The sequence below is a fragment of the Myotis yumanensis genome, unplaced genomic scaffold (assembly GCF_028538775.1).
Source record: "Myotis yumanensis isolate MYYU_CA2020_CCGP unplaced genomic scaffold, mMyoYum1.0.hap1 SCAF_23, whole genome shotgun sequence".
NCBI classification, from domain to species: Eukaryota; Metazoa; Chordata; class Mammalia; order Chiroptera; family Vespertilionidae; genus Myotis; species Myotis yumanensis.
Window position 1 is genome coordinate 13,530,187 of NW_027223774.1, and position 20,698 is coordinate 13,550,884.

Consider the following 20,698-nt stretch of genomic DNA (forward strand, 5'->3'; position numbering starts at 1 on the left):
AATTCAGTCCAGCACCAGCACTGTGGATTCCAGCTGCCCAAACGTTGTGCCTCCACAGGCCTGGAGCTTTCATGCTGCCCAGTTAGGACTGGAGACCCTGGAACCCAATGCCCAGCCTGAACCGGGCTGTCCCTTGCCAGCTGTGCGACCTTGGGCATATGACCAAGCCTGTCTGAACATCCAGTTTCTGGTCCACGTAACGGGGGAAACAACTGCACTTACACCATCGTTCAGTGATGCAAGAAGCTGCGTAAGTGCTCATGTAACCTCATCAATAGATGGTCCTTGGAACTGCGGTAAAATGTTTAACGAAGCGCACTTTCCCAGGGGCTAAGGGATATAAACGAGTTAAGCTCCTACAGCATCTCATCAATGTAAGGAAATGACCAAAACGCTGAGAATCTGCTGTACTGTGTGAAGTACTGAGAACCTCACACAGTGTCTTATCTCAGACCTAACTGCTGCAAAAGCTCCAACATGAACCTCTTAGCAGCTGTTATTTCACGAGGTTAAGACAGATGGCGAGGCCACACAGGGAGAACTGGAATTGGATCCGGTGGGGTCAGGGGAGGCCAAACCCCTGGTCCCAGGAAGGGGGCCTCAGTGTCAGGCCAGATGTGGACAGGAAATGGGTGTTGTAGCTTTCCAGGCAATAAGGGTTCATTTCTGCTCAGCAGCCTCCTCCCAAGCCCTGGGTATGTATGGGTGGCAGACAGGGTTCTCAGTTCCCTTAGGGAGTCAGGGGTGATTACCTGAGCCCCAGGCGGGCCAACTGATCTCTCCTCCCAGCATCAGACACCTGAGACACAGGTGACCCCCCCCCCCCCCCCCCGCCCAATCCTAACTAAACTCAGGCCTTTCTCCCAGTTAACTTTATTTTTTCCGTCATCATCCTTATCATATATTAGATTTGCAAATGTTCCTCCCGTTGTATGGGTTGTTTTGTCTTTCTTGATGGTGTCCTTTAAAGCAAAAAAGGATTTACAATTTTTAAGTGTAATTTATCTTTTGTTCTTTGTCAGATAGTGATTCTGAATTGTTTCCAGGTGTCTGTATTCTCCAGGAAACCTCTGCCCTCCCTAGCAGACAGAAATCCTAACATCCCCTGCCCTTTTTGGAATCTGGAAAGCCCCCAGAGTCCCAGCTCGCAGCCCCCCGCCTCTGCACTGACAGTACCATTCCTGTTGCTTCACCTCCGAAGACACAAAGTCCCCTGCAGCCTCTCTGGCCAGACCAAGCTGGAGCCAGTGACCACAAGCCCACACCCTCCTGGAGAGGCCGGTGATGTCCCAGGGAGGCTGTGATCCTGGGCCAGGCCCTTCCCTCTCTAAGTTGGGCTCCTGTTAGCAGCCAGGATTGACTCCCTTTCTGGATCATCCTTCCATACCCCAGCCCTGTGGCACCCCCCTGTGGCCACCATGGGGAGATCAGGCTGGATGGAATGAACAGAGGGGCAGACAGGTAGGAAAACCAGGCCTCCCATTTTGTTTTTTTTATGTATATTTTTTGTTTTTTTCTGTAAAATGTCCCAGTTCTTCCATAACTTATAAACATGATTTATACCGAGGAGTGGATGGGAAAGTGGGTGGAGGGCAGACCTGGGATGGGGAAGCTCCTCTTCTTGCTGCCCCCTTGGGGCGGGGCCCCATGATCTTTGGGGGGCGGGGGGGGTGGCGATGCCCCAACACCTCCCTGAGGTTGTCTGGCAGCCTCTGCCCCTGGTGCTCAGAATCTGGCGTGCCCCTCGATTCCAGAACCCCTTCTGGACCCCAGGTCCACTGGGCACACAGCCCCCGGTGCTCCGAGTCCTGAAGCGCCCGTGGTTCTAGAATTCCCCCCTCAGCTGCTGGGGTGATGGCCCCCTCCTTTCCGCTGCCCCCCTGACCACCAAGGAGGGAGGGAAGGGAGAGGGAGGGGCGCGTAGGTCTCCCCTCTGTCGGGGGAGGAGCAGGGGGAATCTCAAGGAGGGAGGGAGTGGGAGGCAGGAGCCAGGAGCCAGGAGGGGCTCAGCCGATGGTGAGGCCAAAGCCACACTGGAACTTGTTCTTTCGGTGATTCAGGAAGGCCCCGAGGGCCAGCGTCAGGGGCAGGGGCGGGAGCTTCTTCTCCAGCGTGGCGCCCACGATCCAGTTGCTGTCCACGGAGCCTGTGGGCAGACAGCTGCGCTGAGAGCCATGTGCCGGCTTCCCACTGTCTGTGGGGCCGTGTTCCAGGCCACATCAGACACCGCCAGACTGCGGGCTTCCAGACCTGTGACCAGGCTGTTCCCAGAAACCTCTTCCTGCACCCCAGGTACTTCAGCCCTCGAAGCAACCGGCTCATCTCCCTCAGCTCAGTGAGCCCTCCCCTCCGGGAAGCCCTCCGCCACCCCATGGGCCCCCCATTCAGTCCTGTCCACACCAGGTCCTCGCTCTTGAGGATGGGTCTGTGCTTCCTCGTGTGACCCCTGTGAGGACGGGCCGTCCCAGCACCCTCAGCACAACTCTGGGCACAGTGGGCGCTCGGTGTCTGCTGAATGGAAGGCTGAACTGTCCTCATTCACGAGAGCCTGGTGATGTGCACCTGCCGGTGCTCCCCCACATGGGAGGGAGGCTCACTCACTTCACGGGGCCAGAGCTGGAACCCCAACCCAGCCTCTGCCAGAGCAAGGGCTGAGAGGCTAGAGGCGAAGAAACCCCGGGGCCTCATTGCCGCCGGCAGCAGCCCTGCTGACTGATGCGGCCTTCGGGGTGGTCTTCAGACCCTCCAAACCCGAGAACCACTGAGGCCCAAGAAGAAAGACTTAGAGCTAGACACCAGGTCGGGAGGCAGGCAGCTGGAGGAGGGTCTGGTAGTGACCGCAACCTCCAGGAGCCTTGTTTCCACTGTGACCTGAGTGGCGTGGCTGGGTGTGCTCGAAGTTGCCGTCCACTTACGGGAAAAGAAAAACGAGGGCCGAGTGCAGAGATGGGAGGGGGCTACTGGCTGGGGTGGGGAGGAATGTAGCAGGGACGAAGCTTAGGCCCAGGCCCCACCTTCTTAGCAAGCGCTCCCGGGTGATTTGGAGGCCCCCAAGAGTCCCGGCCTGATGCCCTTCACCATCTCCTTGGCCTACACCCACTCAGAGCTGAGTCACCTCTCGTCTTGTTTTCCATGCGGGGAAACTGAGGCCTGTACCTTTGAAGAGGAGGTTGGCCTTGGGCAAGTCCAGCTGGTACCCGAAGGAGACGCTTGTGTCTTGCATCCTTGTGCTGGCCTCAAACTCCACGCCCACCTGCAGCTGGAGGGGCCAGGGCAACAGGGTCAGCATCCCAGACTGGACTCCCGGGCACACAAGCCCCTGGCAACCCATGCCTGGAAGTGCACGCTCGCGGCCGGTCTCTGGACCAGCTCACCTGGTCGCTGGCTTTGTGGTAGTATGTCGCATGCATGCCCGCCTGGCCCAACGTTACTGTCGCCAACCAGTTGTTCACTGTAAGAGAGCAGTGTGGGGTGGGGGTAGGTTACCAAGGGGACTTGAGAACCTAGGTCCCCTCGCCCAGACCCAGGAGTCCGAGGCCCAGCCCCACTCCTACCCTCGGGCCCCAGACTCACATGTGTATTTCCCAGCTAGAGACATGACAGTACCCTCCTCCCCAGGCCGCCGGTGGTAGACCAGCTCTCCGCCCAGTGCCAGACACGGCGTGATGCTCTGGAGGTAGTGGGCCACGAGGATTCCTGCGGGTGAGATGGCAGCTGTTACCTGGGCGAGGTGGGCAGTTCCTGCCCGGCCAGCGTGCTGGGCCAGACTCCTGCTCCGGTGGCCTGGAAGGCAGGCCCCTGCCGGAGGCTCAGGGCCCGCCCTCAGGCCTCCCACACCGCTGCTCCATGGAGTTCACAGGGTGAGTGAGGTCGGTCTCCCAGACCCCGTGGGACCTCGTCTGGTCTGCACAACCCTGTGTAGCCGGCATTCAATCGCCATCATTTATAGAAGAGGCCGAGGGAGTTAAGTCCCTCACCTGTGGTCACAAAATGTGTGAGAACCACTCTGCTGCTGGGACCGGCAGGAGGGGAGGGTCAGCGAGAGCACACCTCAGGGTGCTAATGGCACTGCAGCCCACCACTCGGCTGTAACTGCAGGCCACGGTGTCACTTCTCAGTAAAGGAGCCTAAAGGAGCGGATGTGGGCACAGCGTAGAGCTCGCCCAGTGCTCACCAGGACTGCCCCTCTGCCCCTCGGCAGCCGGGACCCTGGAGGCCCCCGCAAGTGTTTGCTAACAGGTGGCTTTCCATGGCTGGGCTGCATTCCTGAAGTCACAGGCTGAGACTCATTCATGCCCGTCTTCAGAGCCCAGGAGGGCAGCCCCCACACACGTGATCTTCCAGGAGGGGAAGAACCAGGGGGGAGACAGAGGCAGTGACAGGGAAACAGACAACAAGACACCTTCAGAGAGACAGGGAAGCAGAATCAGAAGCAGAGGGCAAGGAGGAATGGAAGAGTCTCTGCAGAGAAACCCACCAAGACTGAGCAGAGAGGCTGTGAGGTCATGTAACCCAATAGGAAACAGGAAGACCCTGTAAGGGGAAGGCAGGGGCAAGCAGGGACAGGATAGAGCAAGATGCTGCTTCTCAAAGAAAATCAGATGCACAGACTCAAACTGGCCATGGGAGCAGGGCAGAAATGGGGGGGCACACACGATCAGTGAGTGGGCACACCTGGGAGGGGGCTGCCAGCGGGGCTAAGGGAAGCCAACAGTTCATGGCCAGGCCCCTGGTGGTGTGTTCTGGGGAGGCTGGGGTCACAGGTGGGCTCACGGAAGCCACTGTGTGCACTTCTTCACAAGCAGATGATACAATCAGCCCCCCGAGCCGGCATTAAACCATTACCAGCACACCTCTGGCCAGGAGCACCCGCATTCAATGGAGGGAAACTGAGGCCCACAGAATGAAGTGACTGACTAGATCAGGGTGGAGAACCTTTTTGTGCCAAGGGCCATTTGGATATTTATAACATCATTCGAAGGCCACATAAAATTATCAACTTGCCCTAACCAGTTTGGCTCAGTGGATAGAGCGGTCGGCCTGCAGACTGAAGGGTTCCAGGTTCGATTCTGGTCAAGGGCATGTCCCTTGGTTTTGGGCACATATCCAGTAGGAGGTGTGCAGGAGGCAGCTGATTGATGTTTCTCTCTCTATCCCTCTCCTTTCCTCTGTAAAAAAATCAATGAAATATATTTTAAAAAAATTATCAACTTAAAAATTAGCCTGGTGCCCAGCCAGAGGGCTCAGTGGTTGAGCGTTGACCTATAAATCAAGAGGTCACGGTTTGATTCCTGGTCAGGGCACATGACCAATTTGGGGCCTTAATCCTGAGAGAGGGTGTGCCGGAGGCAGTCGATCAATGATTTTCTCTCATCATTGATGTTTCTCTCTCTCCCTCTCTGAAATCAATAAAAATATATTTTAAAAAAATTAGCCTGCTATATTTGGTCAAACATTTCATTAACTCACCCCTAATGCCTTGACAGGGCCAGACCAAATTTCTTGGGCCTTATATGGCCCATGAGCTGGACATCCCCCACACGTGGCCCAGAGTCACAGAGGGACTTAAAACTCACTAGCCTCTCAGGTCTGCCGACTGCTGGGACTGAGGGTGTGTGACCCCTGATCATCTCTCCAGCTGTCCCTCTCATCTCCTGGGCCTGCCTTGTCCCCTGACCCCCAGCTCCACCCTCCTCCCTGGCCTGCCTGAGCTTCACCCTCTCCCAGCAACTTACAGAGGGATCCTGCTAAAGCACAAACTCACCCCGTCCTCCCTCTGCTCAGAACCTGTGTGGCTCCCGTGCCCAGATCCTGGCTCCTCACAGCACAGCCGCAAGGCCCCATGTGGCTTGGCCCCACCTTCCAAACAGAGCCACCTCCCTTCCCTAACACAGCCACACAGCCGGCCACACGTGCCCCTAGGCTGCCATCACCCCCAGGGGACTCTGGCACTCGCCCGCTCTGGTCTCCCGCTTCCACCGCTCCTGCCATCGAGGACACACGAGTCTACGGGAACGCAAATCCTGTGGTCTTCACTACTGAAGTCTCGTTCCCAGGCCCCACGTGCCCGGTGGAATCTGGCTATGTCCATGCCGCCCTCCCTTCCCTGCTCCCCAAGCACATATCCTGGACCTCTGGCCCGTAGCCAATGTGGCCCAGGGGGCTCTTCCTCCTGCGCAGGATTCGCCTCCTTTTTCTTGAACATCTCACTCCTTCCCCATCCCTATCTCCTTCCCCACTCAGCCAGACCCAGCTCCCCATGGCACCCAGCTCCCCGAGCCAGGGCTTTGTTGAGACCAGCAGCTCATCTGGACGCTATTCATTCTGCAGGCTCTACAGCAGCCATGAAGAGCCCAGTGGGTTTAAACCCCACGAGGGGAGAAAGTGGGTCAGGTCTGTGAGACCAAAGAGCAGGCCTCAGGCAAGGGGCAGAGCTGCCAACCTGGGAAAGAAGTCCCGTCTCCGGATCCACCTCCCAAACCTGCTGGGCAGGGGCAGGTTTAGGCTCCCACCCCCCGACCTTTCCCCTGCTCGGCTGGGGCCACACCAGGATTCCTTGGGGACGCCACCTGGGGCAGGAGTGGCAGGTGCCCAGGGCAGAACCTGACGGGAAGGTGGCTCTCAGCCCCAGCCAGACAGGACTTCTTTCTGCACTTCCCCCCCATGTGCAGTGCCTGCTCCCTCGCGCGGACAGGACCATTCAGGGGAGCGGTCCCTGTCACTCCAGGTGAGATAGCTGCCTGCCTGTTCTAAGTCTCATGGCGACCTGAGCTTTCCTGAGTAGGGTTTCTCCCAATAGCAAGGAGGTCACTGTGTGATCATTTGCTTAAGGGCAGATGTCTCCCTCTGGCCCAGGAGCCCTGTGAGGGCAGGACGGGCTGTCTCAGCCCCTGCTGTGTCCCAGCACCGCCCTGCCCGGGGCCCGCACACACTAGGTGCTTAGAATGACACAGAAGCTCCCGAGGAGCCGAGGCCATGGGGAGGGAACCAGGTAAGAACTCGGGCCCTCGAATTAGGCCGTGATTCAGATTCCAGCTCCTCGGAGTCTAGGCAACTTGATTTCACTCGGGCCCGTTTTCTCATCTGTGAAATGGGGCCATAAAAACAGACACCTCAAAAAACAAAACAAGAACACAGACACCTCTGCCCACTGTGGGGTGGCACTGAGACACACAGTGAGCCCTACCCACACACCTGGAGCTCAGCGCTGAAGATGTGCTGCCGCTGAATCCTGCAGTGAGAGGTGGTCACTGCTATTGTGCCCTTGTGACAGAGGAGGAAACTGAGGCTCAGTCCCAGCTGTCGGTGTAAGTTACTCCTGTGCTCAGCAGTGACCTGGACCAGTAGGCCCTGTTTTTATTAGTCTGAGGAGGAGGAAGAGGGGCTGGGAGGCCAGTGTTGGGAGCACAAAAGGTCGCTGCGGGGAGTGTGTGCGGGGGAAGGGGGTGCCGGTACCCGAGAGAAGAGAATGGACTATGGAGTCCGACTTGCTGCGTCCTTTGGGAATTGCTTCCCCTCTCTGGGCCTCAGTAAGATGGGGACAATGGCAGCACCTACCCCACAGGGCTGCTCAGAGGATCCAGGAGCTATTTCCTTACTGCTCTATTCCCAGCACCTGGAACTGAATGAAGGAGAAGATGCACATGACATGCTCAGGGCTTGACAAAAGGCTGAGGGAAAGGATGGGACCTGCCATCACACTGCTCACTCCTTTGCTCAGCGTTTCCTGGGCACCTGTTCTGGCCCCAGCATGGTTCCCGGCGCTGGCATACAGCAGGCAAGTTTCTGGCCTGAAAGAGCTGACATCCTAGTGTAGGAGATAGACAGGTAATAAAGAGTGAGACAACTTCAGAGGGAAGTGCCATAAAGACTATGGGACAGGTGAGGCGATACTACAGACACGTTAGTCACAGAAGGTCTGTTCGTGAGGGTGATGTGTGCCCAGAGACTTACTCAGCCACGTCAAAGCCAGAGAAGAGCCCCGGCCAGTGTGGCTTGGTGGTTGAGTGTCGACCTATGAACCAGGAGGTCACGGTTCAATTCTCGGTCAGGGCACATGCCCAGGTTGTAGGCTCAATTCCTAGCAGGGGACGCACAGGAGGCAGCCAATCAATGATTCTCTCTCATCACTGATGCTTCTCTCTCTCCTTGCCTCTCTGAGTGTGCACATGTGTAAAGGTGCACATGTGTAAGAACATAGCGATTCCAGGAAGCGTCAGAAAACCTCACATGGTGCAACTGCAGTGGGTGTGTGAGCAGAGGGGTGATGCCATCAGAGGTCAGAGGGGACAGAAAATGTTCTTTCTGCCCAAGGCCCCGCATTCCCCCCACGGATGAAGCTTCACCGAGGGCCTCTCATGCCCAGCTTCCCCAGCGCCCGGCATTTTATGACATGGCCTTTCCCCGCCCTCCCCTTTCCCAGCTGCTCGCCATCTCCTGCCAGGGTAGCTCCTCCTCTTCCTTTGGAAGCTCAAAGGTGATGCCTCCTCTGAGAAGGCTCCTTAGCCTGGGGCAGGCAGGGGCGGAGCTCTCCCGGGCCCTCCCAGGGCTGCTGGCGTCCTGCCTTCCCAAAGGCCCTCAGGACCCTGCCCAGGAGCCCACTCTCACGACCGATCAAAGGCGGGAATCACCAACTCCATCCTCCCAGCTGTTCAAGCCCCAAACTCAGGAGTCCTCTGGATCCTCTCCTCTATCTCCCAGATCCAATCCTCTAGCAAACTCCGACGGCTCCATTAAAGTACACCCAGACTCGGCCTTTGCTTAACCCCTGCACAGCCCCTGCAGTGGGTCCCTTTCTATCTGTCCTTCACGTGTCAGCACAAGGGACCCCGTTAGAAGCCAAGTCACGTCCTGTCCTTATCAAATGCCTCCCGTGGCCCCCGACACATTCAGAGTAAAGACCAACTTCCACAAAGCCTTGTGTGATTGGTCCCGACTCCTATCCCTCACTCACCCTCCTCCTTCACCCATCACAGCCCCTCCCCTCCTCTCTGTTCCAGTAAAGGGTCCTGCCTCAGTGCCTTTGCACTTACTGTTCCCTCCGGTTGAAAGCTCCTTTCCCGCATATCTGCTTGGAACCCTCGCCCCTGCCCTCCGTCTTTGTTCAAATACCATCTATGTAATGAGGCCTTCTCTGAGGACTCCATCCAACCCTCCTGAGACCCCAATCTTTCTGTAGAGCCCCATCACCTGCCATCATTTCTTTATGTACTGCTTTACCTGGCCTGCCTCCACTAAAATGGGAGCTCCCACAAGGCAGATCTAACTCCTTTGTTCAGCACCTTATCCTCTGTGCCTAGAATACACACGTACACGATCAATAAATACTCACTAAATAAATGCCAGCCCTCGGATTGAAGGGTTCTATTCCCAGTCAAGAGCACATACCTGAGCTGCAGGTTCCATCCCCGGCCTTGCCGGCAACCAATCAATGTGTCTCTCTCACATTGATGTTTCTTGCCCTCTTTCTCTCCCCCCGCCCCCAACTTTCCCCGTCTTTAAAAATCAATGGAAAAAATATCCTTGGTTTAACAACAAAAAACACACACACAAAACAACGGAGAAACTAGAAGTGGAGACAGAGCCCAGTGGTTCCTGCCCCCAGCCAACGCAAACAGGAATTTTCCTCGTCAGTCCCCACGTCTCAGACTACATCTCCTTTCCAACTCCAAGTGGAACCTGCGCCCTGGGCGCTGCTCTGTGCCCTCAAACACCACTAGGGCCCCCCGAGTTAATAACAGGAGCTCACTTCCTTGGGACCCATTATCACATGTCTGACCCTCTTTGAAGCATTTCACACACATAAACTTACGTGACCTACTCAATGGCGCTGTGAGGCAGCCCAATTGTACAGGCGAGACAACGGAGGCCCACAGAGGTGCTGCAAGCTGCCTACAGTTGCATTTAAGCCAGCGGCAGAGCTGGGGTTTGAATCTGCTTTCTCACCCACGATGCTCTGCTGCCTGATGTTTCAAAACCCTCCTGCCTGTGCCCATCTTTCAGATGGTAGAAAGGAGGTACAGAGGGGACGGACTTGCTGGTAAAGCTGGGACTAGACTATGCCCCCCCCCCACCGCCCGCCGTAAGCCCTGCGCCTCTTACCTGAACCCACCAGGACGTCTGGGTTCCCAAGGGTGACGGCTGCTGTGAAGTCAGAACCCCGGTACTCCCCGTCCACCTGCCAGTTCACAAACTTTGACTGCTGGGTCTGTGGGGAAGGAGGGGAAGTGTGAGGGCAGCCTGGAGCTCAGGATGGCTGGGGGAGCAGGTGACTCGACGCCCACTCACCTGGATGGCCATCTTGGACCTGAGGCCGGGGCCCAGCTGGTGAATGACCTGAGCATTGAGGCTGCCACTATTGTCCATGTCACCCACCAACACGGGGAATGCCTGTGAGGCAGAGAGTAAGGTAAGGTGAGAGGTTAAAGGTCAGAGGCCTAGCATTATGGAAGTACGTAAGTGATGGGCCCAGGTGAAAAGCTTAGAATCAGAAAAATTCAGTTTGAAGGCCTCCCTTCCAGGAAGCTCTCCCTGACCACCTAGGCTGAATTAGGCTCTCCTAGCCTTTGGGTTCCATTTCAGTCCTGCCCACCTTGCACTGTTACTCCCCAGGAACAGACTGTCCCCTCTCGCCACTAGACTGTGAGCCCCACAGCTGTTTCAGTCACTGCTATGTCCCCTGCAGAGAGCTGGACACAGAATGGAGGTACAATGAAAGTTTGTTGAGTAAGTGAATTTATTGAACGGAACCAGTTAACCAATTCAGTCTCCTAACTCCTCCCATATCCTGCCCCAGTCTCCTTCCAGGCCTCCAGTTCTGCCCCCACTCCCCTAACCTAGCCTCTGCAGGTATCCCGAGACGTTTCTAAAGCATAAACCTGACCGTGACCTTCCCTCGTTCAGATCTTCCCATGGCTCTCCAGTGCCCCCTAGAGAAAGTCCAAATGCCTAGTTTGGCATTCAAAGCCTCATGCAACACAGGATGGGCAGAGAGCAGGGGTCCAGGATGAAGGAACGACCCGTATTACAATGCACCTTGGAGAGACACAGTGCCCCCTCACAGCACCCTCAGCAGCTCTGGCTTCTTCCCGACAAAGCCTTCTGGTGTTTGGCTACACTCTTGTCAGAAGAATGATACAATGAATGAAATGACAAGAACCTCACCTCAGTGGGACTCAGCTGCTTTGTCCCCACGTACGTGACCCCGAAATGGTAGTTGGACTCCCCGATTGTGCTGAGGGCTACTGTGTGGTTCACCTGAGAGAAGAGGGAGGGCTGTGGGGATGAAGCTGCAGGCCGCCCCCCAATAATCCCAGCTGAGCCCACCTCCAGCACAGCTCCCCTCCAGCCTGGACTTCCCTATCCAGGAGGAAAAGACAGGCATCTCTTGGCTGGGGGCCGGGAGTAAAGACTCTGAGGTGTGGCTTGGCTAGATTAGAGATTTAGAGAAAGAATGTGCTGGGCGGGGAGGGGGGAGGGAGGACGACGACACTACACACCTGGCATTTCACTTCTACCTGCATGTTTTGGGGGAAGGGGTATCCCTGAATTCTGGGTCCCTAAACACCCCCACTGAGAAGTCAGCCTGGCTCGGTCTCTGACTCTTTTCAAGGAGCAAGGAGCCCAGCCCTTTTGGGGGGAATAAGGGGGTGGTATGCAGAGGTGCAGGGGGGTGGCTGGGATGCCCTCTGGAGGCAGGAAGGCTCACCTGGAAATGGTTACTCAGCCCTTTGTTGACTGTGAGCTTGACACCTTCCATCTGAATAGGAAACAGCTCTGAAGAAGAGAAATACTGTCACCCACACCCCCACCCCCACCCCCTACTCTCGTCTCAGCTCTCCCATCTCCAAGGAACCACAGCAGAACGTCCCACAAAGTATCCAACCAGTAAAACGGCGGGATAGCCTGATGGATGGGGCCACGACCAGGGCCTCTGCCCGCTGCTGTGTGCCTTTTGTAAGTTGCTTTCTCTATGTCAAACTTGTCATCTGCAAGATGACACTCACCACGTGGGAGCATTGCAAAGACTCATCAAGGTAACATGCACTGAGCGCCAGAACAGGACTCAATACATGTCCATCACTTCTGCCACCGCGATTATTCCCAGCCAGAACCAGCAGCTTTGGGGGTCCCATCCCCCCTAGACCCTGGCTGACACCGTGACCTTGGGCCTCAGTTTCTTGGCGGGTCACATGAGGAGGCCGGCGGGGCGGATCCCTGGGGCCCCCGAGGCTTCTCTCCACTCCGGTGCCATTCCATTCCGAGGTTCCACCATCTGATCCCATCGTTCTAAGCCCCCAGTGCAACGTTCCACCACCCGATCCCAACGTCGGCTCCCAACGCTCTGTTCAATTAACCCCAAAAGTCGGTGCCAATGCCCAAGGTTGCCTCCATGTGCTCCCCCTTCCCCCGAGATGCGGGCCATCGCACACCCGCCAGGTCCCGCGCCCCTCACCCTTGCACTTCCGGTGGCACTCCTCGAACGTGCCCGGGTTGGGAAGGCAGCCGCAGGCCCCATCGTCCGCGGTCCCTGCGGCGCCTGCAGTCCCGGGGGTCCGTTCTGAACCTCGACCCGCGCCGGCCCCAGCACCCAGGCCGCCCCCAAGCGGCGGCAGCGTGAAGCCCGGAGGAGAGGGTGGAGGCGGCAGACCCACGAGGGCGGGCGCGGGCGGCGGCGGTGGCCCTGCGGGCGGCGAGCTAGCGGCCAACACGTTCCCCATGGTTGCCTGCAAGGGAAAAGGTCAGAGGGCGGAGGTCAGGGCCTGCGGCCCCGGGCCCAGTCCCCAGCCAACCCCCGCGCGGCTCAGGGCCCCGGTTCTCACTGGCGGCAGCGCCTGTTCCCGGCCTGGGCTCCGCTCCCACCCCGTGCGCCACGCGCAACCGAACCCACTGCCGCCGCCGCCACCACCGTCACCCCGCCCCCCCTAGCTTATTGGTTCAACATGCCCTAGGTTCCGCCCACCAGCTTCAGGGCCTGGCCCTGCTATTGGAGCCATGGATGAGAACCCCACCCATTTCTTCGGAACGCCCTTTTTTATTGGCTCCCACTCGCAAGCAGGTCAAAGCACACCTGCCCGCCCTGCCCATTGACTTGTGGAACCAGTGCCTATTGGTTTGCTACGCCGCGGGTTCCAGCGCTCCTTTACCATTGGTTTGTGCTGAGCACTTTGCAACGCCCACGGACTCGTCGTCTCCGCCCCTCTTCAGAAGGCACGCCTCTTTCGACTTTGCCCCGCGGAGAAGTTGCCATGATAATTGGCCGGCTTTGGCCCTTATAGCATTATGATTGGCTCCGGCAGGCACAGGTTCTCCAGCCTTGTGACATAATCAGACTGGTGCGCTCATTGGCTAACGTGCAGGGTCGAGGGACACGGGTAAAGGTGGGTTGCGCGGCAGAGGCTGCTAGGCAGCAAGGTCAGGCCTCGCGTCCCACCAGGCACCGCGGCAGAGGGGCAGTCCCCAGTCCGGAGTCAGCGACCGAGAACCGGAAGTTCTGGTCCTTCCCACAGTGCGTCGGGAGAATTCTAACCGGTTGTGTGAACCTTCGCCGGCTTCTTGTTACCCACAATGCCCTTTCCCCGTTTGACGCGACAGTTGCCATAGACCCACCTCTCTCTCTCGTTACCCATCATGCCTTCTGTCCCCCGCTCCCCCACCCCGGACTTGCGTCACTGCGGCTTCTATCTTTGGCCCATTCATTTCTGTCCCATTACCCAGCATGCCCCCGTCCCATTCATTTCAGACCCACTGCCTGTACTACCTTTAGCACATTTCTGCCTGTGAACTTCCATCGTTCTTCTATCTAGCCCTTCTTAAATTAACCATCATGTTTAGGTCTATTATCTAGCATGCCTGCGGCCCCTATTTCTCCATTTATTCACCTGTCTGCCTCTGGATCTATTACCCATCATGTCCTGAGCTCTTACTACATTATTCATAATTTTGACTTTGGTCTATTCTTACTTGCCATTTACCCATTAAACCCGAGTCCCTCGTACTTGATTACTACCATTTATATCTGTTCCGTTTATTTCTGCCCATTAGACTGCTGTTGCACTGCTTCCTTTTCATTAACCACAAGCCCTGGATTCCTCTCCCCCTCTTCTCCTATTACCCACCATTGCATTTTTTTTTTTTTTGCTTATGCATATTTAGTCATTATCCCTTCGATTATTTTTGTCATGTCTTTGACTTTTTTAAAAAAATATATTTTATTGATTCTTTACAGAGAGGAAGGGAGAGGGATAGAGAGTTAGAAACATCGATGAGTGAGAAATATCTATCAGCTGCCTCCTGCACACCCCCTACTGGGGATGTGCCGACAACCAAGGTACATGCCCTTGACCGGAATCGAACCCGGGACCCTTTGGTCCGCAGGCCGACGCTCTATCCATTGAGCCAAACCAGTCAGGGCCTTTGACTTTTTTTTATTTTTGTCTGTAACCCATCTTGACTTTGTCTACTGATTCCCTTAAGTCCTGGGCCCCCTATTTATTACCCATCATCATGTTCCACCCTCCCCCCCCTTCACATCCCACAGAATACACAAGTTGAGACCTGGTCAAAGTACAAATTCATATTGGTAGGAAATGCCCTATCTACAAAACAATATCAGATCCCTTACCCCAATCCAGATGACCCCCCCCCCCCCCCCGCCCCAGGGAGATATTTGGGTCCCATTTCACTGGGCTGCAGTAAAAGGACTTAGTAGTCTTCAAAGTAACACACAAATTCTTCTCTCAAGGCTGGGGTCAGCAAGGCACACTCTGCATGACACTCACCCTATCTAGTCCTTGACGGCTTAATTCCCTGAAGACAGGATTTGGGCAAGTGGGGACTCAGGGAAGGATCCAGACCCTGTGACTCCTGCCTGCAGGAGGAGGGAGATGGGGAAGCTATGCCTTGGGCTGGGGACTCCCCTCCTTCCCACCATGGGGGAACAGACAGGGTGGGGAGGGGGCAAGTGGGGCTCTGCTGCCTGGAGGGCTCAGGTCTGAGCAGCAAGGTGCCTGCCCCCCAACATCCAACCCAGCAGAGCTACTGGGAGTTGACTACCTAAGGACACATCAGAGGCCTGGGGTCTTCTTTGGAATTTGGGAGGAGATTGCAGAATGTGAGGCGTGAACTAAGGTCAGTTTTAGGAGTCCTTGGGTCGGATTGTGCAGAAACATATTTCCCCTCCCTCAACTCATGAGATAAGGTTGCCAGGTTTCCATTGTCACGGCCGGTTTCTCTAGGTCAGAGATAATGGGCTAGAGGTCACAATGGATCCACCAACGTCAAAGTGACAGATGAGATGCCTGTGTTCACTGACAGTGGCCTGGCCAGAGGTCAAGCGGCACAAGATTCCTGGCAGCGACTTGAGGGATCAAAAAGAGAGGTAAGAGCCAGGGCCATGGCGGCTCACACATACATGGCCCGGGACATGACAAAGCCTTTGCCTGGGTAGGAATCAGAGGGACTAGCGTAGGAGAGGGCGTCGTAGATGGGGTTGATCTTGTCCAGGTAGTCTTCCTCATCGTCATCCATGTCCTCCAGATCCAGGGGCACCCGCTCCACAACAGGCGGTCCTGGAGGCACCATGATGGGGGACCCCAGACTCATGGCCCCCAGGAGCAGGGGCCCCGACCGCTCTTCCAAGGTGGGCAGCTCATGGTACCGAGGCATTTCCTGGGGGCAGGGAGGGAATAGGAGCTCAAGGTCACTTCCTGAGCTTGACATAGAGTCCCAATCTGCCCCTTGACTCCACAATCCCGACCACCTCCCCACACCAACCAGGCCCAACCTTACCCCTGGTCACTGGGTCAATCATATGGCTTGTCCCTAATTCAAAGCCCAGAGCATGGACCTCACCCTGTCAATCCTGGGTCTCTACTTTGTCTTTTGATTTCTGACCTTTGACTTTTTTGTCTGTAACCCATCTTGACTTTGTCTACTGATTCCCTTAAGTCCTGGGCCCCCTATTTATTACCCATCATCATGTTCCACCCTCCCCCCCTTCACATCCCACAGAATACACAAGTTGAGACCTGGTCAAAGTACAAATTCATATTGGTAGGAAATGCCCTATTTACAAAACAATATCAGATCCCTTACCCCAATCCAGGTGACCATCTCCTCCCCTGCCCCTCCCCCCATGAACCTTTGACTTTAATCTTGACCTCAACTCCTTAACCTGAAGCCTGAAACAGCCCCTTAAACTTTGACCAGTTACAACTTCAATATCTGACTCCTGACTTGCAGTAGATGGCTGATGGGACTCTCTGTCTTGTCTTACAGTATCTAACCTATGTGGATGTTCAGCCAATCTTCATTGACTGACTTTAAACCCTAACCTCAAGTCCTCAGAATTTTTCAGTCATGACCTCCCCCACTGAATTGTAAACACAGCTCGATGCCATAAGCTCTGACCAGAGACACAGCTCTGAATCGGAGTTGTGACCTGGAATCCGTAACCTCTATGTCAGCGACTGTACCCAGCCTCATCCTCACCCGAGATCCTACCTGCTCAGCACATGAGACGCCAGCATCAAAATAGGGGGTCTTGAGTGGGCTGTGCTCTGAGGCCCCAAGAGTGAAGAGCTGGGAGGGCTGCAGTGGGAGGGGGTGGGATAGGTCAGGACCCCCCGCCCAGCCCACCTCTTTTCCCCAACTCCCTCTCCCCACCAGGGCCTCACTGGGGAAAGGTGGGGGCGGCCTGGGTTCCAGGCGAAGTGCTTACCATCTCTGGCTCCTCCAGCTTTGTCTTTGGGGTTGGTGGCTTGTATGACGGAGGCCCCTCCAGGCTGTGGGGTAGGAGGTAGACAGGTGGAGGCTTAGACCTAAGAAGCCCCCCCCCCCACCCTAGGGCCATTGCACAAGCTCCTCCTCCTGCCTGATACCTCCTCCCCCATTCCCCTTGCCCAGCTAACTCCCACTCATCCCATGAATCTTCTTCCAGGAGGCCTCCCTGACTCTCCAGGAGGATCACAATCTCCTGTGATGTGGTCACAGCTGGGTGTACACCTCCCTCTTAGGCCATTGAACTGAGTTTGTATTTGAAGTGTTATTTTTTTTTCTCTCGATTGCTTTTCAGAGTGGAAGGGAGGGAGGGGGAGAGAGAGAGAAACATCGATATGAGAGACACAGCAACTGGTTGCCTCCTGCATACACCTGACCCGGGGTTGGGGGGAGCCACCTGGGGGTGGGGAGTGAACCCGCAACCCAGGTACATGCCCTTGTCCAGGAATCGAACCAGTGACCCTTTAACCACTGAGCAACACCGGCCAAGGCTGAAATGTTATTTCTGATTTCACTCAATGACTGTACCCAACCATGAGCAATGTGAGGGAGAAAATGAGATCTTTGATCAACATGGTGTTTCCAGAACCCACTATGAAGAATTCAGTAAATATTTGTTAAGAGAACGAATAAAGGATTGAAATGCTTTCCTATCCTCCAAACCAGTGGTCGCCATGGACCACCGGTTGGCGACTGCTGCTCCAAACTATGTCAAGTTCCCTCATTCTACATGCCCACGGATCCGAGCATCCTGTATACATAACAATGATGGGCACTTATTATGCCTTCAATACCCAACTCAGCTCTGGCTGGTGTTGGTTCGATTCCTGGTCAGGGCACACGCCCGGGTTGTGGGCTCTCTCCCCGGTAGGGGGCATGCGGGAAGCAGCCGATTGATGTTTCACTCTTTTTTTTTTTTTTAAATATATTTTTATTGATTTTTTACAGAGAGGAAGGGAGAGGGATAGAGAGTTAGAAACATCGATGAGAGAGAAACATCGATCAGCTGCCTCCTGCACACTCCCCACTGGGGATATGCCCGCAACCAAGGTACATGCCCTTGACCGGAATCAAACCTGGGACCCTTCAGTCCGCAGGCCCACGCTCTATCCACTGAGCCAAATCGGCTGCGGCTGATGTTTCACTCTTACATTAACCTTTCTCTCTCTCTCCCTTCTTCTCTCTCTAAAAATCAATACAAATATTACAAAAAAATAAACCAACACAAAAAACACTAACTCAGATATCCCCTCCTCCAGGAGGCCTTCCATGACCTCTGGCTTCTCCCAGCTCCCGTAGGTTCCCTAGCTCGTCCCTGGCCATGCTGCACCATCACTGCCTGGGGCCGGTCTGTCTCCTCCAGACCCTGAACCCCAGGAGTCAGGGCCAGGGCCAGGGCCATCTCAGGCACCACTGGGTCTCAGCGCTGGGCTGGGCGCAGGAGGTATGAACTGCAAGGTATTGTTTTGCATTGACTACATGATTAAGACAGTGTTTCACACACTATCTTTTTTTTTTTTTTTTTAATATATTTTATTGATTTTTTACAGAGAGGAAGGGAGAGGGATAGAGAGTTAGAAACATCGATGAGAGAGAAACATCGACCAGCTGCCTCCTGCACACCCCCTACTGGGGATGTGCCCGCAACCAAGGTACATGCCCTTGACCGGAATCGAATCTGGGACCCTTCGGTCCGCAGGCTGACGCTCTATCCACTGAGCCAAACCGGTTAGGGCATCACACACTATCTTGTGCATCAGAATAACTTAAGGAGCTTGTTATACAGAGTCTGAACCCTTCTTGTGAAAGTTCTGATGTAGCAGGTTTGGCATAAGCCCAGGAATATGCATTTTTACCAAGTGTTCCCATGCCGCTCCCCACTGAGTCGTGTTATTTCATAATTTATGTTTCCATGATATATGTAAGTGTGTGGACACTTCATTTTTATTGATTTTATTTTTTTTAAATATGTTTTTATTGATTTCAGAGAGAAGAAGGGAAAGGGAGAGAGAGACAGAAACATTCATAATGAGAGCGAATCACTGACTGCAGGCCTCCTGCACACCCGCTACCAGGCATCGAGCCTGCAACCCAGGTTCATAGGTCCACCCTCAACCACTGAGCCACGTGTGGACACTTTTTAAATGTTTGTCTCTTCATTGCGTTCCTATCCCCAGGGCCTGGTCCTGGGTGGCTACTTTTTGAATACTTGTTGAATCGATGCATGGATGTGAGACTTTGTCGAGGTTCCATATGTCAAATACATCTCGTCAAGCCTGGCACATACAAGGGCTCTACACAGAGAAGTGTGGCTTTTTTCCCCCAAATATCCAGGCTCCTTCTTTCTCATACTAATAAAGATTTTAGCTGGGCACATGGCCACCCAGAATAAAGACTACATTTCCTAGCTTGCCCTGCTGCTGGGGACAGCCATGTGACAGGTTCAGGTCAATGGAAGTGAGAAGTGATGCATTTCCTTAAAGGGTAACTGAATACCCTGTATTTCTTTCCTTTTTTTATTTTTTATTTTTTTATTTTTTTTTTTATATATTTTATTGATTTTTTACAGAGAGGAAGGAAGAGAGATAGAGAGTCAGAAACATCGATGAGAGAGAAACATCGATCAGCTGCCTCCTGCACATCTCCCACTGGGGATGTGCCCGCAACCCAGGCACATGCCCTTGACCGGAATCGAACCTGGGACCCTCCAGTCCGCAGGCCGACGCTCTATCCACTGAGCCAAACCGGTTTCGGCTCTTTCCTTTTTTTAAAACAGTATATTTTTATTGATTTTAGAGAGGAAGGGAGGAGAGAGAGATAGAAACATCGATGAGGTGCGTTACAGGGCATTGATCGACTGCCTCCTGTACACCCTCCACTGGGGATCGAGCCCAAAACCCAGGCGTGTGGCCTGACCGGGAATCAAACTGTGACCTCCTGGTTCATACGTTGACACTCAACAACTGAGCCATGCCAGTCAGGCTTGAATGCCCTGTATTTATATTTCCTTTCCCCACTGGCAGGAACGGGGGCTTTGAGGCCAGGATAGCCATGTCTGGTTGTGAAGTATGTAGATAATGACAGAAGAGTGGGGAGCCTTTGAAATGTGAATAAAGGTGGAGCAACAAGCTAGCAGGAGCCTGGGCTCTGATGACTTCACATAGCAGAGCTGTCATATCCATGATTTATGAGACAGAAGTAAGCTCTCCTCTCTGTCCTACTTAAGTTATAGTTATTTGGGGTGTCTTTTTAATTTTTTTAAAATATATATTTTATTGATTTTTTACAGAGAGGAAGGGAGAGGGATAGAGAGTTAGAAACATTGATGAGAGAGAAACATCGACCAGCTGCCTCCTGCACATCCCCTACTGGGGGTGTGCCTGCAACCAAGGTACATGCTCTTGACTGGAATCGAACCTGGGACCCTTCAGTCCCCAGGCCGACGCTCTATCCACTGAGCCAAACCGGCCAGGCATTTGGGGTGTCTTTGTTGCACAGAGCCATTACGAATGATTTTCTCTCACCTCTACCCCCACCTCAGAACCCCCAGTTCTGGGACCCTTTCCTCATCCACTGCTTAGGATGCATCACTTACTCGTCTTCCTCCTCTGCCACCTGCAGCCTCTGTTCCTTCCGCTGCTGCCGGCAGATGAGGATGCCTGTGGCGACCACAGCGGTAGCGATGATGGCAGCGATGATGCCCCCAATGATGCCACCGGTGGCTCCTGCACCTGATGTGTTGGGGGACTCTGCAAGAAGAGGGACAGCGTAAGGGGGTCTCCAGGAGGAAGCCCCAGCTCCTTGCTCCCAGCCCAAGTCATCACCCACCTGCCTAGCTCAAAGGCAGGGAACATTCTTTCTTTCAACTTATCCTTGTGGAATAGAGTGGTGAATAAAACATACAAAAGCCCCCACCCTG

At 54.8% G+C, this 20,698-nt stretch overlaps 2 protein-coding genes across 2 annotated transcripts in view; both read right to left on the reverse strand.

Moving 5' to 3' along the window:
• Positions 1-1,462: 1,462 nt before the first annotated feature.
• Positions 1,463-12,898, reverse strand: TOMM40 (translocase of outer mitochondrial membrane 40). Its single transcript, XM_070402433.1, has 10 exons — positions 12,822-12,898; positions 12,455-12,725; positions 11,708-11,775; positions 11,164-11,256; positions 10,288-10,389; positions 10,102-10,207; positions 3,574-3,696; positions 3,375-3,451; positions 3,157-3,259; positions 1,463-2,146 (listed from the first exon to the last, which is right to left on the reverse strand). The coding sequence occupies exons 2-10, from the start codon at positions 12,717-12,719 to the stop codon at positions 2,007-2,009; spliced, it is 1,077 nt and encodes a 358-aa protein (XP_070258534.1). The 5' UTR covers positions 12,720-12,725; positions 12,822-12,898; the 3' UTR covers positions 1,463-2,006.
• Positions 12,899-14,633: 1,735 nt separating this feature from the next.
• Positions 14,634-20,698, reverse strand: part of NECTIN2 (nectin cell adhesion molecule 2) — a 28,478-nt gene continuing 22,413 nt past the window's right edge. Inside the window, 4 exon segments of the mRNA XM_070402579.1 lie at positions 14,634-15,669; positions 16,504-16,590; positions 16,721-16,784; positions 20,375-20,528. Coding sequence (XP_070258680.1) covers positions 15,403-15,669; positions 16,504-16,590; positions 16,721-16,784; positions 20,375-20,528 — 572 coding nt within the window. The 3' untranslated portion in view covers positions 14,634-15,402.